Source organism: Aspergillus bombycis (assembly GCF_001792695.1).
Source record: "Aspergillus bombycis strain NRRL26010 chromosome Unknown contig00121, whole genome shotgun sequence".
NCBI lineage: Eukaryota > Fungi > Ascomycota > Eurotiomycetes > Eurotiales > Aspergillaceae > Aspergillus > Aspergillus bombycis.
In genome coordinates, this window is record NW_019170123.1 from 71392 (window position 1) to 97151 (window position 25760).

The 25760-nt window shown below is 50.3% G+C and overlaps 7 protein-coding genes across 7 annotated transcripts; 5 read left to right on the forward strand and 2 right to left on the reverse strand.

Annotated features, from left to right (window-relative positions):
• On the reverse strand, positions 1 to 1134 carry encD (Fe(2+)/2-oxoglutarate-dependent oxygenase encD; the record flags this gene model as incomplete). Its single annotated transcript, XM_022537571.1, has 3 exons — positions 1 to 333; positions 392 to 861; positions 909 to 1134. 3 exons carry the CDS (start codon positions 1132 to 1134, stop codon positions 1 to 3), a joined length of 1029 nt encoding a protein of 342 aa, XP_022384817.1.
• A 416-nt stretch (positions 1135 to 1550) lies between these two features.
• Positions 1551 to 2760, forward strand: ABOM_010444 (putative nonribosomal peptide synthase; the record flags this gene model as incomplete). Its single annotated transcript, XM_022537572.1, has 3 exons — positions 1551 to 2093; positions 2186 to 2320; positions 2371 to 2760. The coding sequence occupies 3 exons, from the start codon at positions 1551 to 1553 to the stop codon at positions 2758 to 2760; spliced, it is 1068 nt and encodes a 355-aa protein (XP_022384815.1).
• Positions 2761 to 3044: 284 nt separating this feature from the next.
• ABOM_010445 (putative nonribosomal peptide synthase) lies at positions 3045 to 5512 on the forward strand (the record flags this gene model as incomplete). Its single annotated transcript, XM_022537573.1, has 4 exons — positions 3045 to 3494; positions 3670 to 4479; positions 4522 to 4935; positions 5000 to 5512. 4 exons carry the CDS (start codon positions 3045 to 3047, stop codon positions 5510 to 5512), a joined length of 2187 nt encoding a protein of 728 aa, XP_022384791.1.
• An 832-nt stretch (positions 5513 to 6344) lies between these two features.
• ABOM_010446 (ATP-binding cassette transporter YOR1) lies at positions 6345 to 10541 on the forward strand (the record flags this gene model as incomplete). Its single annotated transcript, XM_022537574.1, has 3 exons — positions 6345 to 6569; positions 6634 to 9147; positions 9207 to 10541. 3 exons carry the CDS (start codon positions 6345 to 6347, stop codon positions 10539 to 10541), a joined length of 4074 nt encoding a protein of 1357 aa, XP_022384813.1.
• Positions 10542 to 11525: 984 nt separating this feature from the next.
• Positions 11526 to 12777, reverse strand: ABOM_010447 (isopenicillin N synthase family dioxygenase; the record flags this gene model as incomplete). The annotated part of the gene is made up of 3 exons (XM_022537575.1): positions 11526 to 12290; positions 12341 to 12409; positions 12472 to 12777. The coding sequence occupies 3 exons, from the start codon at positions 12775 to 12777 to the stop codon at positions 11526 to 11528; spliced, it is 1140 nt and encodes a 379-aa protein (XP_022384814.1).
• Positions 12778 to 13801: 1024 nt separating this feature from the next.
• On the forward strand, positions 13802 to 20923 carry ABOM_010448 (polyketide synthase; the record flags this gene model as incomplete). Its single annotated transcript, XM_022537576.1, has 2 exons — positions 13802 to 20172; positions 20245 to 20923. The coding sequence occupies 2 exons, from the start codon at positions 13802 to 13804 to the stop codon at positions 20921 to 20923; spliced, it is 7050 nt and encodes a 2349-aa protein (XP_022384820.1).
• A 425-nt stretch (positions 20924 to 21348) lies between these two features.
• Positions 21349 to 25479, forward strand: ABOM_010449 (nonribosomal peptide synthase; the record flags this gene model as incomplete). Its single annotated transcript, XM_022537577.1, has 1 exon — positions 21349 to 25479. One exon carries the CDS (start codon positions 21349 to 21351, stop codon positions 25477 to 25479), a length of 4131 nt encoding a protein of 1376 aa, XP_022384797.1.
• Between the last annotated feature and the right edge of the window lie 281 nt (positions 25480 to 25760).

The window sequence follows — 25760 nt, forward strand, 5'->3', positions numbered from 1 at the left end:
TTAGGCAGCGACTTCTTCAGCTGCACGATTTTGTAACTTTTCCTGCATCTCGGCCTTGTATCTCGCGGCCCTTGCAAAGGTCTCCTTGTACGATGACGACACCACCTCCTGAACGGTTGCAGGGGGATATCTACCAGGCCCACCATGTTCCCGGAATCCAGGCAGGCACCTGCATACGAACCCTGGACTCCCGGTGAAGAAAAATGGGATAGAGTAGCGATCATTACCGGAGCTGTTGATCACTCGATGCAGGTTGGATTTATAGACCTCGTTGGTCATGCGAGAAAACAAATTCCCTAAATTGACCACGTACGCCCCACGTATTGGCTGAACCTAGATAGACAGCATCAGTATGGGAGAGCGGGTGCCAGGCAAGGGGGGATGCATGTACATCAATCCACTCACTGGTTGTCATGTCGAGTACCTGGAGCCCGTCGACTTCATCTTGTAGCAGCAGTGTAATGCAACTGAAGTCGGTGTGAGCAGCAATCCCCCGCAGCCTTTCTTCCACCACCTTGGGTTGTGGTGGATAATGCAGGTATCGCAGGGTTGCTACCGCGCCATCTGTTAGAGAATGAAAGTACGTTTCGTCGTGATTCATCGTGAGTGCCAGGACAGCCATGGTGTCTTTCGCAAGGTCAAACACCGCGTGATAGTATTCTATTGTGCTTTGCTGGAACTCGGGATCAGGAATTGCACCGGGCCATTGGTTGGGGCCACTGTTGAGAAGCCCCTCGAGAAAGTAAGGGTGATCAGTAGAAATCTCCCGTCCAATGTACAAACCCTCCTTTAGGTCTGGACTCGCGCCTGCCTCATTCATCTGAGATTGAAGCTCATACCCGCGGTTAAAGGTGTTATTCTCTACAAACATCAATGCTGGTTGTGTAGGCGGATGACCGAAGATATACTTTTATCGATTTTAAATTTTTCTTCTAGTGGGAGGCAGAAGAAACGCTTCGAACAGCCCACTGCACGCTGTTGCAGTTCCCACAAAATGCGATGGCCGGTGATCTGGAAGAATCCATTGTACACACAGCTCTGCCACACCTGTTCCACCAACTTGGCCTTGGCCTTGGGGTCCTCACCGTAGAATGCTGAAAAGTCGAGGACCGGGAGTCCTTGTGGCGAAGACATGACGGGCCGTAGAATGGGCTATCACAGCTGGGATGCAGTTTATTCCCCTGAATGTCTGGCACGAGATTTATAGCTTCGAGTGAACAGGTCGAACTCCTATTATTATATGAACACGGCCTGGACATGCAGCTTTTTCGCCTAGTATAGTATGAGCCGGGCCATCGGGATAGCCTTGGCGCGGTCTTTTTCTCCTGGCCTTATTGAGCATTCCACGGGATCCCTTCTCATGGTCCAAATGCACCAGCGATACGTAATATATGGAGGGGTGGAGCTGTGAGAGGCGCTATGACTGTAGGATGGCTGGTGATTATGTGCGCTCGCATCACACTCAAACGGTAGTATATCTACCTTGAACCACCCGTATTGTAAACGAGAGGGCAAAGACAGAGAATTCCTTAACCACTAAAGTTGTCACAATGGCTAAGGCCACTACCTTCGAGCAGCCATGTTTCTTCCCACCACTTGTCTCGCAATTTGGGCCGCAATCAGTTCGACCTGAAATGCCAGAGCTACGAAAGTCTGTCACTGTGCCACTGAAGGGGCTGGATGCGCAGCTGCTAACTTGTTGGCTTCATTCGGAAAATGTCGATCTTGTATCTCTGCTGAGAACGGCCTGGGCAGTGGTACTGCGAGCCTATACCTCTGGATATCACATTTGCTGCGGTCTGGTAGATTGTGAAAAGGACAAAGGACCTGCAAATGACGGGCCAGGCTTGAGAAAACACATCAAGGTCTACGAATCTACCATCACTAGCTTGACATCAACCCAGGGGCTTCACCACCATGGGGAGCACTCAAACGCGTCTGAGAGCTTTGAGTTCATCACAGCTGATGATTCTCTGCCCGCTCATAGCTGGCCCTTTAATTCTATTGTCTATATTGATTGCAATGACCTTCGAAATGGAGCTGGGTCGTCGTACATGTCACTGACTAGTATGTGCAGAGAGGGATTGAGCGAAGTAAGTCGACATTGTCATCTACGTTACCCAAAGGCATAGCCCGTTAGGGGATCATCAGAGCGACACGTTGCTAACTCTGCCTGATTCCCCAGTTTCAAATTATCGTCCGCCTCTGTCGCGATGAATCGACCGGTTTACTTTCAAGCGTTATCGACTATACGACCACGGTCCTCTCGCACGAGCAGGCCCAGGCTGTGGCAGAAACGCTGAACAAACCCATATCAGAAGTTGTTCAGCACAGAGATCAAACAGTGCAGCATTTGACATCTGCACCGAGTTTGACATCAAGCGCTTGGTCCGATGGAATCAAGCCCCTCTGAGTATGCCTCGCCTGGAACAGTGTGCATTCCAGTCGATTTCCCGACGGTGCGTAGAGCAGCCCGACGCAACAGCAGTTTCGGCATGGGACGGTGAACTGACCTACGGGGAGCTCCACCAGCGCTCCTCCACTCTCGCTGCTCATTTAGCCGAGCTTGGACTGGGTTCTGGGGTTTTTGTGCCTCTCTTTTTCGAGAAATCCAAATGGGCGGTGGTAGCGCTTCTTGGAGTGATCAAGGCCGGGGATGCCTTTATTCTGATCGATACTTCCTACCCACTCAAACGCATTCCCGCCATCTGCCAGCCAGTGTGTGCCAAGGTGGCAGTTGTTTCCCCAAAGCAGCAATGACTGGCGCAGGAGATCGTACCTCTGGTGGTGGCATTTGGGGATGGCTGTGCTGAAGGCTCCATCTTCCTGCTTCTGCCAATCTACCACCACCACAGGGTTGCGGTCCTGAAAGTCCACTCTACGTAGTTTTCACATCTGGTAGTACAGGCGATCCTAAGAGTGTGATTATAAACAACGTCTCCTTTTGCTCATTATATGGGACGGTTTCCCGCACTTTCTCCTTTAACCCTTCCACTCGTCTTCTGCAGTTTGCTTCACATGCCTTCACTTTAGGCAACCTCGAGATGTTGCTGATTCTGATAGCTGGCGGTTGTTTATGTATTCCATCCGAGGGGGATCGTGTAAACGATCTTGCAGGGTCTATGTGTCGCCATCGCGTTAGCTTTGCTATCCTAACTACATCTGTGGCGGGTACTCTTTCTCCTTCCTCGGTTCCATCGCTCCGGAGGTTGGTGCTGGGAGGTGAGGCCGTGAAGCCGGCTCATATTGCTACATGGGCTGGTAAGGTCCACCTGATGACTGGGGACGGGGCCAGTGAAATCGCAGGCACAACCATTGTGGGGTCTAATCTTCAACAAGATAACGATCCCCGTAACGTGGGCTTCGCCTGTGGTGCGGGCCTCTGGGTGGTGGATGCTGATCACCCTGATCGACTTGCGCCGGTGGGGGCAGTGGGAGAACTTATATCGCAGAGCCATGGGCTCGCATGTGGTTATTTCAACGGCAATACACTAGTGAATCAGCCGTTCTTTCATGATGCATAATGGCAGAAAAGACTGCCCTCGGAGGCCCGGACCACACGTCTATACCGGGCTGGCGATATGTTCCGGTACAACATCGATGGGTCTACACACTACGTGGGGAGAAAAGACAACCAGGTCAAGCTAAACGGCCAGCGCATAGAGCTAGGGGATATTGAATCGCACATCGCGGCCTCTTGTGCAACGGTCCATAGTTCAGTCGTCCTCCTACTCCAACCGGATCAACAGACTACGAGACCATTTCTGGTTGCCTTCGTCTGTCCTACGAAAAGCCCCACGTTGGGGCGCCACCAGCGATAGCCCGTTAGCAATTCTCGAAACCCTAAGTAGTCAGTTTTATCTCGATATTGAAGAGATTATGCACGAGCTGCAGCGGTCTCTGCCGTCCTACATGATACCATCGATCTTTGTCCCGCTTTTGTCTATTCCCCTCACCCTGACAGGAAACGTGAACCGTCGCCTCTTACTGGAAACGGTGGCAACATGGCCCGAGGACAGATTTGCTACATATCGGTGTAGGAGCCAAGCTTCGTCTATGGATAAGGCCCCTGTTACTGAACGAGATGACCAGATTCGTCGCCTCGTTGCTAACACCCTGAAGAAAGAGGTGGAGGGCATTTCGATGGGAAGCAGCTTCTTAGCCCTTGGCGGAGACTCTATTTCCGCCATGCGCCTCGTAGCATTAGCGAAGCAAGAAGGGCTATGTCTCACAGCTGGCGATATTTTTAATTACCCCATATTGTCAGACCTGGCAACAGTTGTGCGAAAGGGCACCAGAGAGCAATCGCAGCCAAAACAATATAGTTTCGAAGAGCTCAACGCTTACGGTGGGCTTCTCCGAAGATTATCCACCGAGATAGCTAATAATATTCATGAAATCATCCCCGCAACTGCGTATCAAAGGATGACCCTAACCGAGCTATGCCCAAGATATTTGCGCATTGCCCTGCCTAGCAATGTAAACGGGACAGACTTCTGAGCTCATGCCAGCAGCTACTAGACAGACACACTATCCTACGCACCATTCTCCGACCACGTTGAAGCTGTATGGGCTAGTCGCAATGAGGAAGGCCTTGAAGCCTGGCGGACCATGCTCAGAGGGTCAGAGATGACCATTCTGAAGCCGAAGCAGATGGTCACCAAGAATGTGGAGAAGGCCATACACGACGCACGCGCAGTGAAGGTAATAAAACGGATACCAGTAGTTTCACCTCCAGAGATTCTCACGATGGCGTCCTTAGTAAAAGCCGCTTGGGCACTAACATTTGCCAAATTTGTCTCCGCGAGAGATACCACTATCTCGTTTGCTGAGACCTCCCTTAAAGACATCGTGTTTAGCCAGGTTATCCATGGGCGAGGTCTAAGCGTTGCTCATGAGAGCCATATCCTCGGCCCTTGTGTGAACACCGTCCCCGTCCGTGTTGACCTCTCCAGGTATATATACTAGCAACCATGACTTGCTGAGCCAGGCCCAACAGCAACACCTCGGCACGATGCCATTCGAAAACATCGGTCTGGATGATATCATCCGAAACTCTACGGATTGGACGCCGGGAACCAAATTCGGTAGCGTGCTGCGGTTCCGGAATTTTGGCGCGAACCCCTCATGTGTTTTTGATGGAGTTACCTATGACGCTTTTGTTTACCATCTTCCCAACCGGCCATCAGAGAAGATTCATGTAACTATCATGCCTTCTGCAGATGGCATGCAGGTCATCATGAATGGGTATGATCATGTTGTCGGTCAGAACGAGGCGAAGGACCTGGTAGATTGCTTCTGCACCGCCATTCAAGATCTCGCTAGGACACCTACCGAATCATACCATTACAAAACCTGCTTTCTTGGATTGTTTTTGAGGGCAATGGCGAATCGCAGATGGTGTTTGAAATGCATATCCCCTTGGAGACAATGTATGGACATCAACTTTGGTTACAGTCCCATGGCTACAGTGGTCGGCTTTAGGCTGCAACTCGATGTCTTCATATATTGACTGCAGATTTCCCTGGGCATTCTTTAATTCGGCTTTCCTAAGTTGCAGTATTAATATAATTTCGAAATCTATATTTTAAACCTTCTTTCTTACTGTATGAAAGTTATGGAATATATATACATCAAAGCCGTATGGACAAGGAATATATACAATGGTAAAAGAATCGCCCGCTGTCATGGACAAATACACAATTTACCAATTTTCATGTACAGAAAATATGTTCAATAATATTCTGTGAGGATATTCCCATACGGTGCAGATTTCGATGGCCATATGGCTATATTGGCATAAATTAGAGGCTAGGGAACAGAGCTCGTGGTGACAAGGTCCTCTCACGAAATCTAGGGCAAATCCGGGTTGATTTGGCAATACAATCCGGAATGTTTCCTTAGTCATTAGTGGAATGCCCCACGATGAATGCATGGCGTCGGCCAAGGGGGAAGAAATGAAGATCGATATTGCCCCTTGCATGATGTGCATTCTCCATTAATTTCAATCGCCACAGCTGCACCTTTTCCGCCAGGTACATCGCCTTGCCATATACAGCTCAGCCAAAGACCTTACTTTGCTATGCATAATCCCCTATCCACCAATAAACTGTGATACTCGTTTCACTTTCAGGCCTTGATCCAGTTTCTCAGCCCGACAAGATTGGTTGACTGCCCTAATAAGGCGACTGCCGATCCTTCTGAGGGAGGATAGCAAGAATGCCAGGTCAAAATTTAGCCCCTTTGCCGGCTTTCGGGACCCTGCTGGGATGAAAGAGAGTGCCATGTGTCATTGTTAACCTGCACTTCGTGGCAGTCCATCAAGCTGACCAAGCCTTCCTACTATGATCCTCGATACTCGACAAGCACCGGTGGTCGAGTCGACTAAGAAAAATCAACACAGAGAGTTGCAGGATGGAAAACAGCCATTCTACTTACAGTGGCGCAAGTTGGAACCACTGCGATCTCGTAACACCCCTCCAGCGCCACAGGAAAGGCAGGTGTCTCGAGAATATGCCGCAGGCTTTGCAAGTCTTATTACCTTTCAATGGGTTGCCCCAATCGTGAAGGTCAGTTAACTCAGTTTCTCGAATACTCGGAGACTATACGGGCACAGTCTGACCATATTGATAGCTCGGTTACAAGCGGGAGTTGGAGATCCAGGATATTTGGACGGTGAACCCAACTCGATCCGTAAGTATCCTATCCGATAGGCTGGATGAAGCTTTCCGCGTGCGGCTTAGACACGGAGGGAAAAGGCCGCTAGCCTGGGCTCTATATGACACACTAAAAGTCGGACTGTGGGTTGGCATACTCTCTCAGATCCTTAGTATGTGTCTGTTGGTGCTGGCGCCCTTTGTTGTACGACTCCTAATCGAGTTTGCGATGGACGCCTATGTCTCTCAACACAACAGCCTCCCGGGACCGAACCTTGGCAAGGGCATGGGCTTAGTTGTCGGCCTTGTTGCCATGCAATTGGTACAAAGTCTCTCTAGCAACCAGGCATTCTATCAATCTTTGATCGCAGGCGGCGAGCTGAAGGCGGTCCTCACCCCCAAGATGTTTTCCAAAGCAATGAGACTATCTGGTCGTGCTAGAGCCGGCAGTAAGGCAGGCTACAGCGATGGACGGATAACCACGTTGATGGCCGTGGATCTGAGCCATCTCGAGAAAGGCTGTGCAGTGCTCCATATACTTTGCGCCGCTCCAATTGCCTTGATTATTGCCTTAATTACCTTGTTGGTTAATATAGGCTACAGCGCCTTGGCAGGATATGCCTTCTTTGTTACTATGACATGCTTGCTCACTTTTGCTGTTCGGTCCATTATCATTCGACGCAGGGCGATAAATACCATTACAGACAAGCGGGTTAGTATAACACAAGAGATCCTGCAGAACGTGAGGTTTATCAAGTTCTTTGCGTGGGAGAAAAGTTTTCTGGGGCGACTTCGAACGACGCGACAGCTCGAGATGGACTTGCTTGGGCGTTTTCTGGCGACGCGGCACTCTATCACTGTTTCCTTTACTACTATGGCGAACTTCGCCTCGTTGCTATCCTTCATGACATACACGCTGAGCGGTCATACCCTTTCATCTGACCGTATATTCGCCTCCCTTGCGGTTTTCAACGCGATTCGACTGCCACTCAGCATGATGAATATCGTTGTCACGTCTACCGCCGACGCTGTAACATCTCTCAATCGACTCCAGGAATTTCTCCTAGCTGAGGAACGGGAAGACTTTATTACATGGGATAGGACCATGGAAAAAGCATTTCAATTGGAAAGATCATCATTCACGTGGGAGAATGTACCGGACGTGGATTCCTTTCCCGTACCAGCCGCTGGACCCTCGACAACATCACCTTGGAGTGGTACCATCAAGGCTGCTAGTGCAGCAACGGACAAAGCACCATTCAGGCTCATGGACATTGACTTGCAGGCCTCTCGGGGGGAACTTATCGCTGTGATAGGCACTATTGGTAGTGGCAAGAGCTCCTTGTTAGGAGCTTTAGCAGGTGAAATGCGGCTAACGGCAGGTTCAGTACGTATGAGTACAACCCCAGCATTTTGCCCCCAGTACGCGTGGATCCAGAATACCACAATTCGAAGCAATATATTATTTGGCCAAGACTATGATGAGGTCCGGTATAACCAGGTTGTCGACGCTTGTGCGCTCCGTGCGGATCTGGCCACGTTTTTAGATGGAGATCAGACTGAAATAGGAGAGCGAGGCATCACACTGTCCGGAGGTCAGAGGCAGCGCCTAAATATTGCCAGAGCTATTTACTCTAACTCCGATATTATACTCTTGGACGATCCGCTATCCGCATTGGATGCAGATGTCGGGCTCCATATCATGAATCAGGCGATATGTGGTCTACTTAAAGATCGATGTAGAATACTGGCAACACATCAACTGCACGTCCTTGCTCATTGTGATCGAATTATCGTCATGGAGGCCGGCCGGGTTGTTGATATTGGTACCTTTGGACATCTGGTACAAACGAATGAAGTACTCCAGAGTCTCTTATCGGTCCATCATCAGGACGAAATGGAAGAAACACCAGGCTCACCTCTGGTTTTTTACGCAGACCATTTACGAGACGCTGGCCCTAAACTGAAGGCTGAAAATGGGGATGCTGCGCCATTCATGAAGGAGGAGGAGAGGGTGCGGCATGCAAGACGGAGAGACATATGGAGAGCATACGCCGTATCCTCCGGTTCTGTTGCTAATATTTTCATAGTGTTGGCCCTGGCTGTCCTGTCTGCTGGAGGAGCCATTTTGAGTGGAGTGTGGTTGTCATTTTGGGCTTCTAACAAGTTTCCACAGCTGGGTTTGGGCCAATATCTGGGTATATATGCAGGTATCACAAGCGGCCATGCCGTTATACTGTATGTGTTCTCAGTGTACGTGACAACCTCTGCAGCCAATGCTAGCAAAACGATGCTCGAAGATGCTATGGATCGTGTTCTGCGGGCACCAACCTCATTCTTCGACACAACGCCGTTAGGGCGTATTCTCAATCGGCTCTCAAAAGACGTCCAGGTACTGGATAATGAATTGGGTGAGACAGTACGGCTGTTTCTGTTTCTCTTCCTCCTAGTTGTTGCTATCATGGTACTTGTCATTGTCTACTTCCACTATGTGAGCATCCTTCTTTCTTCGCTCCTGTTAGTTCCTCAGAACTGACCATTTTTCGATAGTTCGCTCTTGCAGTGGGGCCATTAGTAGCTATTGTTATTCTTGCTACAATATATCACCGGGCCTCTGCTAAAAGTTTGAAGCGACATGAAGCTGTTCTCCGTTCGGTTGTATTTGCGAGATTTAATGAAGCTATCACCGGTGTTGCATGTATCAGAGCGTACAGCATGGAGAGCTATTTCCGACAGAGTATCGGTCAAGCAATCGATTCTGCGAACGCTGCCTACTTCCTCATATTTGCCAACCAGCGGTGGCTTTCGGTTCGCCTGGACCTTGTCTGTAATACATTACTTCTAGTAACCGGGGTTCTTGTTGTCACATCTCGTTTCGATGTTTCACCCAGCATATCTGGCTTAATCCTTTCCTACATGCTTAGCATTTCACAAACTCTACAATTCTCTATTCGTCAGTATACAGAGTTTGAACAGCACTTTAACTCCGCCGAACGACTCCATTACTATGGGAACTGTCTAGAGGAGGAGAAAAAGGCCGCTCTACACCCAGTGGAGGTTTCGAACACCTGGCCAGAAAAAGGTCTGATTGTTTTTGAAAATGTCCAGATGCGTTACCGTGATGAGTTGCCCCTAGTGCTCAGGGGCCTTACGATGTCCATCTGCGGTGGAGAACGTATCGGCGTGGTAGGGAGAACGGGGGCTGGAAAGTCGAGTATCATATCAGCTCTTTTCCGCTTAACTGAGCTCTCGGGTGGGAATATCTGGATTGATGGTGTGGATATAGCTACTGTTGAATTGCATACTCTACGATCTCGGCTGGCTGTCATACCACAGGACCCTACTCTCTTTCGGGGTACTATTCGATCCAACCTGGACCCATTCGACGAACATACAGATCTAGAACTCTGGTCGGCACTCCGGGAGGCACATTTAGTTGACCCACCGTCTGATGGTGACGAGGATGCATGTCAGGTAGTGAATGAGAAAGCGGCAGGTGCCGGCCAGTTGCATCTTGATTCCCCAGTGGATGAAGAAGGGCTCAATCTTTCTCTTGGCCAGCGTCAGCTAATGGCTCTAGCCCGAGCTATTGTGCGGGACTCCAGGATCATTATCTGCGATGAAGCAACTTCTTCCCTTGACTACCAGACAGACCAGAAGGTGCAACAAACTATCTCCACCTTCCATGGCAAGACATTGTTTTGTATTGCCCACCGGCTACGGACCATTATTCACTATGATCGTATCTGTGTCATGGATAAAGGATGTATCGCAGAGCTAAACACACCTGTACGACTCTGGGAGCAACAGGGTATCTTTCGGGAGATGTGCAATCAGAGTGGTATAACACGTGGGGAGCTAGAGAGAGAGTCGCTTGGATTGTAGATGCGGCTTTTGTACTTCCTACGAGGAGGCTATATATAATACTCAAAAGCCAGATTTGTATTTCCGGCAATTGAACACCTCGAGTTGGAGCAAGAAAAGGAAGATGTATGATAAATGAACTTGCAATGGCCAATAGTGAACATGCTGCTAAGTGAGGATATTTTCCCCAGCACTTCTCTGAGAACTGCACTCTGAAGTCTACCTAAATTTCGTAGCCTGATGTATTAAGCTGCTGCCAAGGACAAAGCTTTGCGTATAAACCTCTATCATAGAACCCTTAGGGAAAAGGGTATATAGGGAGCTATAACCAACATTAACTATAAAATTAGTGTTAAAAGAGATGTATGGTAGAGGAGTACAACAGATATATATTTGAGACTCCCGTGCCAATAAAAGAATTGTTTAAGGTAAACCACAGTAAAAAGCTATACTATTGTAATTTGGGCTATTAAAGACACCAAGGAATTTGGTTTTGAACCTTCTAGGATAATAATCCAGGTGTGTAGGTAACGGATAATACTCGACATTTAGAATGACCCATCACGCAGCTCGTCATAATGTAGTCCCACGACTTGTTACGGGCTCCACCACATTCCGTACAGATATTGTAGCCATAACTCTTGCTCTGGACAGCGAACTGTGTAGCTATATCTTGGGAAATAACTCAATAGCTAATCCCACGCCTTTCAGTGATATTGAGGACTTGGACGAATTTAGGAATACCTCGTAGGTCACTTATATATTACAATAGTAAGTTGAAGTATTCGTTACCTAGCTGTGCCTAGTAGTATGTGGAGTATCCATCGACATTGAGCTCACCCTCATGATCGAGATCTAAGCCATTTTCATTATTTCATGTCTACTCTTATTCCTTCAACATGGATGGATATAGTTGAGTAAAGCCCCAAGCGAGAAGAATGTTGAATTGGAAGCTAGTTTCACACACGTCCACGGCCTCATTCATTCAATGACACTACCGTGGTATTAATGACCAAGCTCCGCCTTTTGCGCCTTGAGGACATTATCTAACACATCTGGATACCATTTGCGCGCCACGTCTTCGTGCTTGATAACACGCGCCATGAAAAGGCCACTGCCAGCACAATCGCGGAACATTTCCTCGAAGAATTTCTCTGCGTCTGACATGACCTTGATCTGCTTGGCAAGACTTACTATATGTGTTGGCATATCCAGGGTCATCTGCTCTCGCGTCAGATCCAGGGCCAGAAGCTGGAACATGGGAAACGAGAACCGCGGACCCAAAGGTTGGCCATCGCAAGCCACGAAGTTCTTCTCTTCCAGACTGACTCGATGCGTGGTGGCTGTCACCACACCACCAGTCAGTGCCTCAAACATGCGACCAATGTTCACAACCAAGGTTCCAGGGACTGGGGGAGCAGGAATCCATTCTCCTGATTTATTCTGAACCTCGAGGCCCTTGTGGGGCGTTCCCTGCAGAAGGAAGGTTAAGAAACTGCTGTCCTTGTGTGGTCCGATTCCCTGAAAGGAGCCCAATGGCCCATTGTCGGCAATGGAGGATGGAGCAGGATACTTGGCGAGCTTCAGTCTATCTTGCGGTTGATCGTCGAAGAAGCGGAGAAAGGTTGTTGGTTCTAGGTCCAACGCTTCCGCTACCAGGACTTTGAAGTCCTCACCCAGCGCCTGGATGTGCTTCATATAATCATCCATTGCTTCCCGAAATCCTGGAATCGCAGTCTCGTTCGGCCACTTGATTATACCGCCCGCCGCCTAAATTAGCTATGGAGCATCACAAAGTCGCAGGAGGAGGATATGCGCACAAGATTGGGGCCACTCATATTGCGATAAGCGGGCTCTTCGTCCCCTGGAGCAGCCAGGTCCATCCCAAGCTGGGAGGGGGTGAACATCATTAGTGGTGTCATTTTTACCAGAGACAGGAAATTATGCATACATTGAATGTCTCGCGGTAGTCAGTCCGCTGTGCTGTTTTCTCGTTTTGCTCGCGAACATAGCCAAGGAAATGCTTGCTATGCAGCATCTCAACTTCCAGGCGCTCCTTCAAGGGCAGATTGAAGAACCTGATCGATTGCTCTACAAACTGCCGCTCGACATTATCTGGGACGCCATGGTTCTTCACGTAGAAGAATCCTACTTTCACAATAGCATCTCGGAGGTCTGACAAGAACGAGGGCTTCGTAGCGGGAGACTGCGCCTGGGCCAAATCAATGGTTGGGATTTGAGTAAAGTTCACGGCCATTTTTCACTGTTTCTCGGGTAGATCACACAATTGCTTCAATCCTCCTTCGACGAATCGATGAGAAACAATTTATTGTTCATGTAAATATTGTGCTTATACTTGCCAACAGCAGCCCCAGCCGCAAAGTGTCCCGGCCGGCATGCTTGGAGAGCTAAAATGCTTCACCCTTTCTATAGCCATTAAACCATATTTAGACGACGCAAGGTGAGGATAGCTCACACTGGGATGGCCCACTTGTGCTATACATACCCCCAGACATACTTCTTTGACATTCATTTCCTAACCTAGCAGTTCATCTCGTATGGGAGGTTGATAAAGGAGCAAGAGAAAAATGAAAATTAAGTTGAGAACCAGGCATGGGGGTGAACGATAAGCAAGGCAATCTGCATTGCATCTAGCGTCAAAGGATCTCATGATTGCGTCAAGAATCTTGGGTACGAGTGAGTTGGGAGGTTCCTTTTGACCGCTCATTCCGAAGCACTATGGATAGGGTATGTTGTTGGGGGAATGTGATAAACTCGCAGCCAAGGCCCATGAAATAGCCATGGGACTTACAATCTGCATTCATAATCGTTGACGATAGAGCGGTCACTTGGTGCCCTGGGCCACTGCTGCTGTTTCTGCTCCTTGAAGCAAGGGTCAAGTGCTACCCGTGTCCGCCAGCCACTGTCCGCAAGGGTCGTGAAAGTTCAGCTCAATGCCAAGCATGACAACGAGAGATCTTCATACCAACCAAGCTATGAGCACCTGTAGCGCGCAGCTGCACGCCGTGCGGTGTTCACACAAGGACTAGTTGGGGGAGCGATAGGATAGTACTAGTCTTTTTGGCAACGTTAGGCTGGGAACTACACTGGCTACGTGGACACGATAGCCATGCTTATATAACCGTGACGACGAACAACCTAGATGTACTTATAGAAAGCCATCTATCTATATCGCCCGTGCTTGATAGCAGAGTATTGGAGCCTACAGTGGTGTTGTTCTTAAAAGAAACCTTTCTTTTTGACTTTGAGCCACAACCACGATGGCCAAAGCAGAGCCAATTGCTATTGTTGGACGCAGCTGTAGATTCCCTGGGGGTTCTTCTACCACAGCGCGACTATGGGACTTTCTACTAGAGCCTCGGGATCTCTCTTCTCGGCCGCCTTCAGGACGGTTCAATGCAGATGCCTTCTATCACGAGGACCCAAGACGCCTTGGAACAACCAATGCCGTCAAATCCTACTTCCTTGACGAGCCAATAGACCGATTTGATGCACCTTTCTTCAATATCTCGAGAACCGAGGCTGAGAGTATCGACCCCCAACAGAGACTGCTGTTAGAAGCCGTGTATGAAGGCTTAGAGACTGCTGGATATCGCCTGGAGGATTTATCAGGATCATCTACCGGGGTCTTTTGCGGTGTCATGTGTGATGACTATCGAAGCATGCTCTTCCGAGACTTGGATACTGTCCCCCGATACGCTGCGACGGGAACTTCACAGGCTATCGTGGCAAACAGAATCTCGTACTTCTTCAATCTCTCCGGGCCGTCAATCACAGTCGATACAGCATGTTCCTCCAGCCTGGTAGCTGTGCACTTAGCGGCAAGGGCACTGGCAGACAGGGATTGCCGCGTTGCTGTCGCGGCTGGGACAAACTTGATCCTGGCCCCTAATGTCTTCCTCAGCGAGTCAAGCCTGAACATGCTGAGTCCAAGTGGTCACAGTCGCATGTGGGATGCCAATGCAGATGGATACGCTCGTGGTGAAGGCGTGGCGGTTGTGGTAATGAAGCGGCTAAGCGATGCAATCAGGGATGGCGATCATATCGAGTGCGTGGTGCGCGCAACGAATGTGAACCAAGATGGAAGGACTCCGGGTATTACCATGCCATCTCCAGAGGCACAGAAAGATCTAATATTGAAAACATATGCGGACGCTGGATTAGATCCTCAGAACCGCCCGGAGGATCGGTGTCAATACTTCGAGGCGCATGGCACGGGGACACGGGCCGGAGATCCACAGGAAGCTCGGGCGATTCACGATGCCTTTTTCGGGCCGAATACTTCGGCTGCCCAGGAAGGTAGTCCCTTGTTGGTTGGCTCCGTGAAGACGATCATCGGCCATACAGAAGGCGCAGCAGGCCTAGCCGGTTTACTCAAAGCATCCCTGTGCATCGAAAACGCGACCATCAGTCCAAATATGCACTTTCAGAACCTCAATCCTGATATTTGCCCTTATGCAGGCTCACTGCGAGTGCCCACTGAAGTCCTCCCATGGCCGACCCTTCCACCAGGACTGCCTAGGCGTGCGTCAGTTAATTCATTTGGCTTCGGTGGGACTAATGCTCATATCATTCTGGAAAGTTACAATGGGGGACCACGGAGCCATCCCTCGAAAGATCCACTGGCCATTTTACCCTTTGTCTTTTCAGCAAGCTCCGAGTGGGCTTTGGGGCAGCTGCTGGATCGCTATAGTGACTTTCTCGATGAAACTCCCTCTGTTGACTTAATGAATCTGGCGTGGTCACTGTTCGCTCGAAGGAGTCTGTTCAGCCACCGACTTTGGTTCTGTGCATCATCAGCTACAGAATTAAGAGATGCTATACGAGAAGAAATATATTCCCGGCAATCCGGCACCCCTGCAACTATCATGGGAACCCCACGCTGTGACCCAAAACGCATCCTAGGGGTGTTCACTGGTCAGGGAGCACAATGGGCAAGGATGGGCATGGAGCTAATCCGAGCATGCCCGGAAGCAGTTAGATGGATGACTGAAATGCAGAGATCGTTGGACGAGCTACCAAAGCAGTATCGCGACACAGGCTTTTCGTTGATGCATGAGCTCTCATTGTCCCCAGACACATCACGGGTGAACCAAGCCACCGTGTCGCAGCCCTTATGCACCGCCATCCAAATAGTATTGATAAAGGCCCTATCAGCTCTAGGAATAAAGCTCTCAGCTGTTATAGGGCATTCATCTGGGGAGATAGCTGCCGCCTATGCAGCAGATTTCATCACGGCCTATGATGCAATTCGCATCGCCTATTTCAGGGGGGTCTTTTCGCGACTGGCGCGGAGTACCAGCGGTCAGGCAGGTGCCATGGCAGCCGCTAGCCTATCCCACGAGGAAGCAGAAATCCTGTGCAGAGAGTCAAGGTGGGCAGGTCGAGTGACAATTGCCGCCTATAACTCTCCGAGTAGTGTAACGCTTTCCGGAGATGCTGATGCAATCCGTGAGCTGTGCAGCATGATGCAGCATGAGGGCAAATTCTGCAGGGCGCTGAAGGTGGACACTGCATATCACTCAAACCATATGCTTGCTTGCTCCACCAAATATAAGAAAGCCCTGGCGGATTGTGGCATCACGCCGACTCGGAACAGTTCGGCCACCAAATGGTTCTCTAGCGTACTGGATGGCCGCAAAATGAGTCAGCATCATCGGGAACTACTCTGCTCGGAGTACTGGAATGAAAATTTGGTCAGCCCAGTTAGGTTCAACCAGGCTGTGGTTGCAGTAACCCACGATACGCCATTTGACCTTGCCATTGAGATTGGGCCACATCCGGCTCTGAAGGGGCCTTTCCAGCAGAGCTTAGTAGGTTCCGAAGTACCCTACACGAGTATGCTCAAGCGTGGCTCAAATGACATGCTATCTGTCGCATCTATGATAGGAACCTGCTGGGCCCACCTGGGACCGGACTCGATTCACCTGGAGGAATACACTAAGCTTTGTGGTAATGCGCGTGCCCCACAGCTCCTGAAGCGTCTCCCATCGTATCCATTTGATCATCGGGAGGGTTATTGGGGCGTATCGCGCCTAACGAATGCAGCGCTTAAACGTAACGATACACTGGATGAGCGTTTAGGAATTCTGTGTCCAGATTCTGGTGAACGTGAGTGGCGTTGGCGCAACCACCTGCGCCACGAGGATGTTCCACGGATTAATGGACAGCGTGCTCAGTCAAAGATCCTATTTCCCCTGAGCACCTCCGTTGCCATGTTGTGGAACGCTGTAATGGTTATTACACACGCCCAACCATTTCGCTTCGTCGAAATTTCCGACGTTGCAATGCTGCATACAGTTGTGCTTGATGCTCATATGGAGCAGAGCATCGAAACATTGTTCAAGGTTGACGTGTTGACTGATGATAAGGAGCTTATGCTTCTGGAATTCGCCTGTTTTATTGAAAGTGAAGGCTCTATGCGGCGCTGTGTCTCAGGGAAGGCGTCGCTGCATAAAGGAGAGGAGTCCCCCACGCTGCTACCCTCTCAGCCATTCGATGTTAGCAGCCTGACACTAACAGACCCTGCCCCATTCTATTCAACACTCGCCAAGCTAGGGTATGAAGTCTCCGAAGAGCTCGTGATTTCCAAGCTGCAGCATAATGACCCTCATACCCGCGGATTCTTGGTGAGCCTGGAACAGACGTGCCCAAAGTCTCAGGCTGACCATGGAGCGCTCATTGACGCTTCAATTCAGACCCTTCTCGCAGCTGCAGATGCACATGGTCCAACGCCATTATCGGGCCCTTTTGTGCCGAGTAAGATTAGGCGCATTGCTCTAAATCCCATGGCAATCCACTTGCGCATACTAGGCAACCAAGTGGTATTCGACAGTATCTTGAGCAATGCCACTAGCTATGACATAGAAGGCGACGTCGATCTCTTCGCGGAGGGGGGGCAAGGCATTATGCAGGTAGAGGGCGTTACTCTTGTTCCAGTCACGGAGCCAGAGGAACGGGACTGCACAATATTTTCACAAGTCGCCTGGGGTCGCTTGAACCCATGTATTTCTGCAGAGTATACAGACCTGCGTATTGGGGTCGATGATCATGACCCAGAGACACATGAGCGGATTGCCCTCTGCTACATGGCCCATGCGGCCAAGCTGGCCCCACAACACGAACGCATTCACATGGATGCCCAGACCACAGCTTTGTTGGATTGGATCGATAATGTTCTGCAGCAGACAAACTCCGGTGGTCATCCGGTCTGTCGTCGGGAGTGGATGGTCGATACAGTCGAACGGATTGAAGCCCTAGCGCCTGAAGGCTCAGGCTATAAAACCTATGACATTCTGCATGCGGCTGGCAGAGACCTGGTTAAGGCAATCCAAAACCAGGGCGAGGCAGATGGATCAAGCAAGCATTTCGATGAGTGGCAAAGACATTCCGTTGACATCCGTGAGCTCAGGTGTGGCATGCGGGATGTGCTCGAGCAGATATGCTTCCGATATCCACATCTAAATATTATCGAAGTGGGAGGCCACACAGAAGCAGACAATGCTTTATCTCGTATGGGCTTTCCCTTTAAGTCTTATACGCACACACGGCCACCCAATGGCTGCGTGGAGAAGCCCAGTGACCTGGAGAATCCACATGAGCATCGGATGATGGAGCTTGATGTTTCCAAGAACCCTGCGGATCAAGGCTACACGGAGCATTCGTATGATGTGGTTCTGGTTCCCAGTGTACTTTGTCCCACTATATCCCGCGACCAAGCATTGTTGAATCTTCGTCGTCTCTTGAAACCAGGTGGCTATTTATTGGCTATCGAGGAGACGAATCCATCTGTACTCCATGCCACACTCCTTGCACCTTCCCTGGGCTTTGGCAGAGAGGAAATATGGACACCAGACAGGTGGCACTCTGCCCTTCAGGACAGTGGCTTCTCTGGGATTGATACCATGACTCCCACCGTGTACAAGCCTCTGCAACCATACTCTTTGGTAGTGTCGCAGGCCGTCGATGATACAATTGTTGCCCTCCGCGACCCGTTGGTTAGAGCCGACACAGGCCCAGATGACCGTGACCTCTATATCATCGGGGGCAATACCCCAGAAACCTCGAACCTTGTGCAGGGGCTAGACGCAATTTTGACCCCAAGATTCAGGTCATTATTGAAAGTTCCGGAGCTGAAGGCATTGGGCGCGATAGGCCACGCCAGGATAAATGTCCTGTACTTGGGTGTTTTAGATACCCCATTATCTGAAGACCTCGATGAAGATCAATACAATTGGCTTCAACATATGGTGAACATAAGTGACAATATCCTTTGCGTGACACGAGGCACTAGGTCCAGTATCTGGAACGAAGGACACTTTACTACTACACTGCGCAGTCTTGCTTCACAAAAGCAACAACTTCGCCTCCAGTGCCTTCAAATGAGCCAGGACACCCAGACGACCCCGTGTTACGTTGCAACAGCGCTTCTCCAGCTAATCAACAATCCACTTACTAATGATCATCAACTCCCAACCCATGTATGGAGCAGCGAGCCCCATTTGCTATTAGAGGGTGGGGTGGCCTACATCCCCAGGATCAGGCCTAATGAATCAATGAACCAACGGGCGTCTGCTGACCAGCAAACCACATACCAAGAGGTTGAGCTCTCCAAGTCTGGAGTGCGCCTGGTGTCTAATCCCGGCCCTCAGCACTTGGCCATACAGCCGGCAATGCGGGACGAACCCAACATGACCCGAGTCCAAGTAGTATTTTCTTCGCAGTCGGCAATCAAGGTCGGCAGTGAATCTTTGTACCTCGTGGTTGGCAAGGTGCTCAATGGGCGGTCCTCCGTGATTTGCTTTTCGGACGAATGTGCGTCGGTTGTTTCAGTTCCGTCTTGCTGGGTCCGGCCCTTCGAGTGTCTTGCACAAGACGGACCCAAGCCCCTGATGGCTGTGATTTTGGCCCTGGCAGCTGTAGTCGCAGTCCGCCTCGCAGGCTCAAACACTACTCTGGTCGTCCACGAGCCTTGCAACACTATTCGTGCGCTATTAGTAGCCTATGCGCATACGCAAAATGTGTCATTGCTGTTCACGACTGGTAGTTCTGAAGCCCCCACATCCGATCACTATATCCATCCATTGAGCCCCAATCGCGCTCTTGTCAAGTTACTTCCAGATAACGTATCGATGATCTTAAGGTGTGATGAAGAAGCCGGGGGCATATTCTCTCGCTCAGGCTTACCGCTAGCTCCAGGCGTTCTTGTGACAGAAATTCGAAGCCTTTTTTCCTCTGAGCCATACATACGCGGTCGTGAAGCCAACAATTCCACGGCTGCAGACTTCCTGCACTTGGCCTTGGGTCTGGCAGAGAGCAGAGATATCGCAAATGACTCGGAGCTCAGCGTGATTGACGTGCAACAGCTTGCTGCTTTGAAACATGACACTGGACTACCGGCCGTGGTTGATTGGTCCAACCCTTCCGCTGTTCGAACCATCGTGCAGAAAGCTAGCTCTGAGCTTGTGTTCTCTGCAGAGCTGGCGTATCTCGTTGTGGATCTGGACGGGGCAACTGCTAAGCCTGTAGCAGAATTACTCATCCATAAGGGTGCTAGAAAGGTCGTACTCATAGGGTCATCTTCTGGTGTCGATCAGGATTGGATAAATGAAATTGGCCTGCTAGGAGCCAGGTGAACATTTTGAGCATGTAAGTGTCCAGCCAAAGCTGAACGATGGCCAGGCCTTAACACGCACCCACACAGGAATATCACCGATCGTGAGTCGGTCGCTGCAGTAAAAGCCACCATCATTCGAGATATTGGCCCAATAGGAGGTATTATGAGTGGGGTTATTGCGATACTTGACCCTCATGTTACGACAGATACAGCCGTCCAAGGCGCATCACGTCCGGAAACCCACGGCGCTAGAATTCTGAGCGAAGTTTACAATGATAGGGAACTGGAATTCTTCATTCTTTCCGCGCCGAGTGTGTGGCCACTTGGCTTTCCAGGTCACGATTCTACTCTACGTGACGCCGTTTTATTCGGCATTGCACATGAACGGAGGAGTATGGGATTAGTGGCCAGTATAATACATTCCAAGTCCCTTGCGGAAATGGCTCTTTCAAAGCAGGAGATTGGTGAAGTATTGGCAGAAGCCATCATTGCCGGCCGTGTGTCTTCGCAGGGTCCCTTCAATGTGATCCCCGCGGCAGCAATCAGCCAGAGCAGGGAATATTCACACATTGATTGCTCCCAGAACCCAATCCTTTGGTCTATAATATGTCCCAAGCTCACTCCTTCACCACCAGCGGAAGGGCAGTCCAGAGGGGAAGACCTCACCCTCCAACAGGAGATGGCCAGAAGTGACCGGGAGATTGATAACTTGCAGAAGATCATCCAGGGGAAATTTATAGCAAAGCTCGAAAGGTTCTTCGCTTGAGGGAAGAAGAACCTATCCTTGCCAATACCGCATTATTTGAGCTAGGGGTGGACTCTTTGGTTGCTACCAGCCTGCGGTCATGGTTTGTGAACGAAGTGGGCATCGACATGCCAATCATGAACCTTCTTAACAACGCTTCTATCGGTTCATTGGTCCAATATGCGGTTAAAGACTGGCTTGCCCAAACAACGAAGCAAGATGAACGGGGCTCACCAGTTTCTTGGGCACAAGGGCGATCCGAAAACTCCGGCTCGGCTTCACCGACCACGAGCAGCTCGGGTGCCGTATCCAGTATGGGTGACACGCCATTGTGCAAAGGACAATACTCACGAGTAGAGCACCTATCATATGCTCAATCTCGCTATTGGTTTCTTCAACAATACTATGAAGACCCAACAGCATTCAATGTCACCCTCCTTTTTACTATGGACGGCCAGCCATTGGAAACGGATCTCCAAGCAGCTATCCAGACTGTCTGCCAAAGGCACCAGTCCCTGAGAACCTGCTATCTGAGTGAGGGAACAGAGATGAAGAATGCGTGCCAGGCCGTCTTGCCCATCTCTCCCGTGGATTTGGAAGTGTGTAATGTTGAAGACGAATCCGGCCTGTTCGATGAGTATACCAGAATCTGTGACCATCCGTATGACACAGAGAAAGGGGAATGTATTCGATTCCGCTTGGTCAAATCTACTGCCACAAACAGCGCATTCTTGATCATCGGTTACCCTCATATGTGTATGGATGGTGCTAGCTGCCTCATCCTCCTTGATGAACTTGATCAAGCATATAGGAAGGTCTCGCTTCCATCAGTTTCTCGCCAATATCCAGACTTTGCAGCTGCGCAGAGAATCTCGTATGAACAGGGAAAGCTGCATACAGAATCCGATTACTGGAAAAAGGAGCTGAGCCCGTTACCGGAACCAGTTGCACTTCTTCCCATGACCAAAGTTCGCTCTCGTCCACCCCTTAAGGAGTACGACACGCACGAGCTCCAGTTCTGTATCTCGAATACCACAATGGATAAAATTAGATCTCAGTGCCGTAAGCACAGAGTCACTCCATTTCACTTTTCTCTAGCGGTATTGAGGATTCTTCTGGCTCGTCTTACCAAGACCCAGGACTGTTGTATTGGTGTCGCTGATTCTAATCGACTGGATCCTAACAACGAAAGAACCGTGGGATTTCTGTTGAACTTGCTGCCGCTACGTTTCCGGACGCTTCCAGATAATTTTATGCAGGCTCTTGCGGGAACTCGGGAAGCATGCTATGGTGCGCTGGCTCACTCCGCGATGCCCTTCGATAAACTTCTCGACGAATTAGCAGTCCCTCGGAGCAACACACATAGTCCGCTATTTCAGGTCCTGATGGATTGGCAACCTCGCCTTGGAGGAGAAGTGAAGATAGGAGACATAACCTCATCCTGTACGAAGATGACTGTCGGGCGAACAATCTATGACCTTACACTGCTCGTCACCGAGTCTGCCCGAGGCGACGCGACGATTCACTTCCGCACCCAGAAAGCACTTTACTCTAAAGAGGGCAGTGAGGTTCTTGCTCGGAGTTACATTAACCTTTTGGAAGCATTCACCGATGATCTTGAGCTTCACGTGAATGCTCCATGCATTTGGCACCCCTCCGATCTCGACCGCGCTGTTGAGGTTGGCCAAGGCCCGACTTACAAGTCCCAATGGCCTTCGACTGTATCAAGGAGGATCGAGGAAATCGCTATCTCCCAGCCCAGCCACACGATTGCTGTAATGGACACCAAGGGTCGAAGCTTCACGTATCGGAGTATGATGGATCGTGTGCGCACGTTGGCCTTTGCATTACGGGATGCTGGTGTCAGCCCAGGTTCGTTTGTTTGCATATTCCAACATCCAACCGCGGAATGGGTGTGTTGTATGCTCGCTATTTGGTGTCTCAATGCAGTTTATGTGCCCCTTGACTTACGTAACCCCCCCAGTCGACTCATGACGGTGATCGATGACTGCCAGCCAACGGCTATATTCTGTAATGATGAAACCGATCCCGATGTTAGAGGCCTCGACTGCCCTGGTGCCGTGATCTTGAATACCTCAGAGATATGTGGCTACAGTGGCAGACACTCCAATTTTCAAGATACTTCGAATCCAGATGCCCCTGCTGCTGTGCTTTACACAAGCGGGTCGACTGGTAAGCCTAAGGGTATTCTGCTTCGACACGCTAGTATCCGAAATCAGGTCGAGGGATACACACAGCGCTGGGAGTTGGGACCTGAGGTAGTACTCCAACAGGGTGCCATGACATTCAATCACTCGTTGGATCAGATCTTAACGGGTCTGTGTACTGCTGGCCGGGTGGTGGTGGCGACACATGATATTCGCGGCGATCCTGTGTCACTTACGAAGTTGATTGTTGATCAACAAATCACTTATACGAAAGCCACTCCGGCTGAATATTCAATGTGGCTGCGATATGGGTCTGCCTCACTGCGCACAGCTCGCAGCTGGAGACATGCTTTCGGGGGTGGCGAGCACCTTACCACTACACTCACCCAGGGATTTCAGGCGTTAGAACTGCCCCATCTATCTCTATACAACTCGTATGGCCCAGGAGAGATTACCATTTCCTCCCACAAACTGAAGATTGATTACCAAGGGCCTAGTGCGACCCCGGATGATATTTTCCCCGTCGGCTTCTCGTTGCCAAATTATACCACATATGTTGTCGACGACGCCATGCAGCTCGTTCCCCCCGGCGTCTCCGGCGAGATTTTGATCGGGGGTGCCGGGCCGTGCTTAGGGTATCTTCATCGTGAAGCCTTAACAACAGAAAAGTTTATCGAAAACCAGTTTGCATCATGCGAATACACCCAGTCTGGTTGGACCAGGGTCTACCGGACTTTCGATCGCGGCCGACTCCTGAGTGATGGCTCCCTAGTGATCGAAGGTCGTTTAGACGGAGACACGCAGGTGAAGATCCGTGGCATCCGGATTGAGCTTGAAGACATCGAAAATAGTATCATCCAAGCTTCAGAGGGTAAGGTAGCGAATGCGGTCGTTTCAATACATGGTGAAGATAGCCAGCTGCTCACAGCTCATGTTGTGCTTGCACCGAGTATACAAGGGGGCACCCCCTCTAGCCGCGACAGCTTCTTGCAGCGACTACGAGCTACGCTTCCCCTGCCACAGTATATGTGCCCTTCGGTCTTCGTACCGGTTGATGACTTCCCTCTTACCATTCACGGTAAGGTAGACCGCAAGGCCATTCGTTCCATGCCACTGCCACAAGCATCCAGGAGCAATCGCTCTGCTGAGGAGCTTTCCGGGACAGACGCCATGCTCCGGGAGCTCTGGGCTCAGGTTCTGGAATCGACCTCACTAGATGCTACAGCCGTCGGTCGCGAGGATGACTTCTTCATGGTGGGAGGAAACTCTGTTTTGTTAGTCAAGCTCCAAGCCCTCATCCGACAGGCCCTGCGGGTGTCTGTACCGTTAGTCGACCTGTTCTCAGCGAGCACCTTGGGTGAGATGGCTAGGGTTGTACAAAGTGCGATCCCCACCATTGAGCTCGATTGGATGGAAGAAACGTCGCTGTCAGACCTCGCCATCAATCAGCAACCGCCGCCGCCGGTAACAGATCAAGGCATTGTCGTCGTCTTAACTGGCGCCACAGGCTTTTTAGGCCACATCGTTCTCCAACATCTCCTTGCTGCGCCTACGGTGTCTCATGTATATGCTGTTGCAGTTCGTACAGAGGGCCGAGGAATTGGCAGACCTCTTCCTTCGGCTTCTCCTAAATTCACCGCGCTGAAAGGTGACCTTAGTCAACCCATGTTTGGGCTCGATGAAAGCACCATGGCTATGCTGGCCGATTCGGCCCACGTGATAATCCATTCCGGTGCCAACCGGTCATTTTGGGATGCGTATCCCATCATTCGTGGCGCAAACGTAACAGGCACGAAAAATGTCGTCGCCCTGGCCAGCCACCGGAACATTCCAATCCATTTCCTCTCCAGTGGTGCAGTCGAGAAGGTGGTTGAGCGCAATGGCACGCCGCCGACAGACGGCCGTAATGGATACCTCGCGTCTAAGTGGGCAAGTGAGAAGATTTTAACAAAGGCGACTGAAAAGATGAACACGCCCGTGACCATCCACCGCCTCACGCAGGCCCCGAATGTGCAACCACCGCCGCAGGAAATCATCGCCACCTTTTCTGAGATAGCGAAACAGATGAACTGTATCCCAACGGCGCAGGGATGGGGTCGTCTCATCTCCCTTCTACCCCTCGGAGAGCTGGCTACATCTATTGTTGGTTGTGTATTGGCCAGTGTCGACCGGCCGAGCTCAGTAACAGTGTCGATCCAGACGCATATGATCTCGACCACATTTGAGTTATCAGATGCAGCAGAAGCTGTGGAACGGGCAGTTACAGGGCCCAGTCGCATGGACTCCCTGCATATGCTTTATTGGCTTGGGAGAGTAAAGAGGGAATCCCAATTCCCCTGGTTTGTCGCTGCACAGGATGTCATTGTCCACTCGGAGGGCCAAACCGTACGTGCGGAGCTGGACCAGTAACGAAGGAAGGTACTTTGGGAGCAAGATGGTGACTATGAATACTTTCTGCCTGCCAATGTATGCAAGAACTCATCATCGCTGCACGACCCTTAACCCACAAGGGGTGGCGCCAAGCAGTGTATTGGAATTGGGTGAGGCTCCTGTTGGCGGGCGGCAGTGTTTAGAGTCTCCATGGATTGGAATTCATTTATTCATATCGACTGGTAATAGATTGTCGGATCTAATTGAACTTCGGGTTTCATGAGTTCACTGATATCTATTGAGCATATGGACTGCCTACT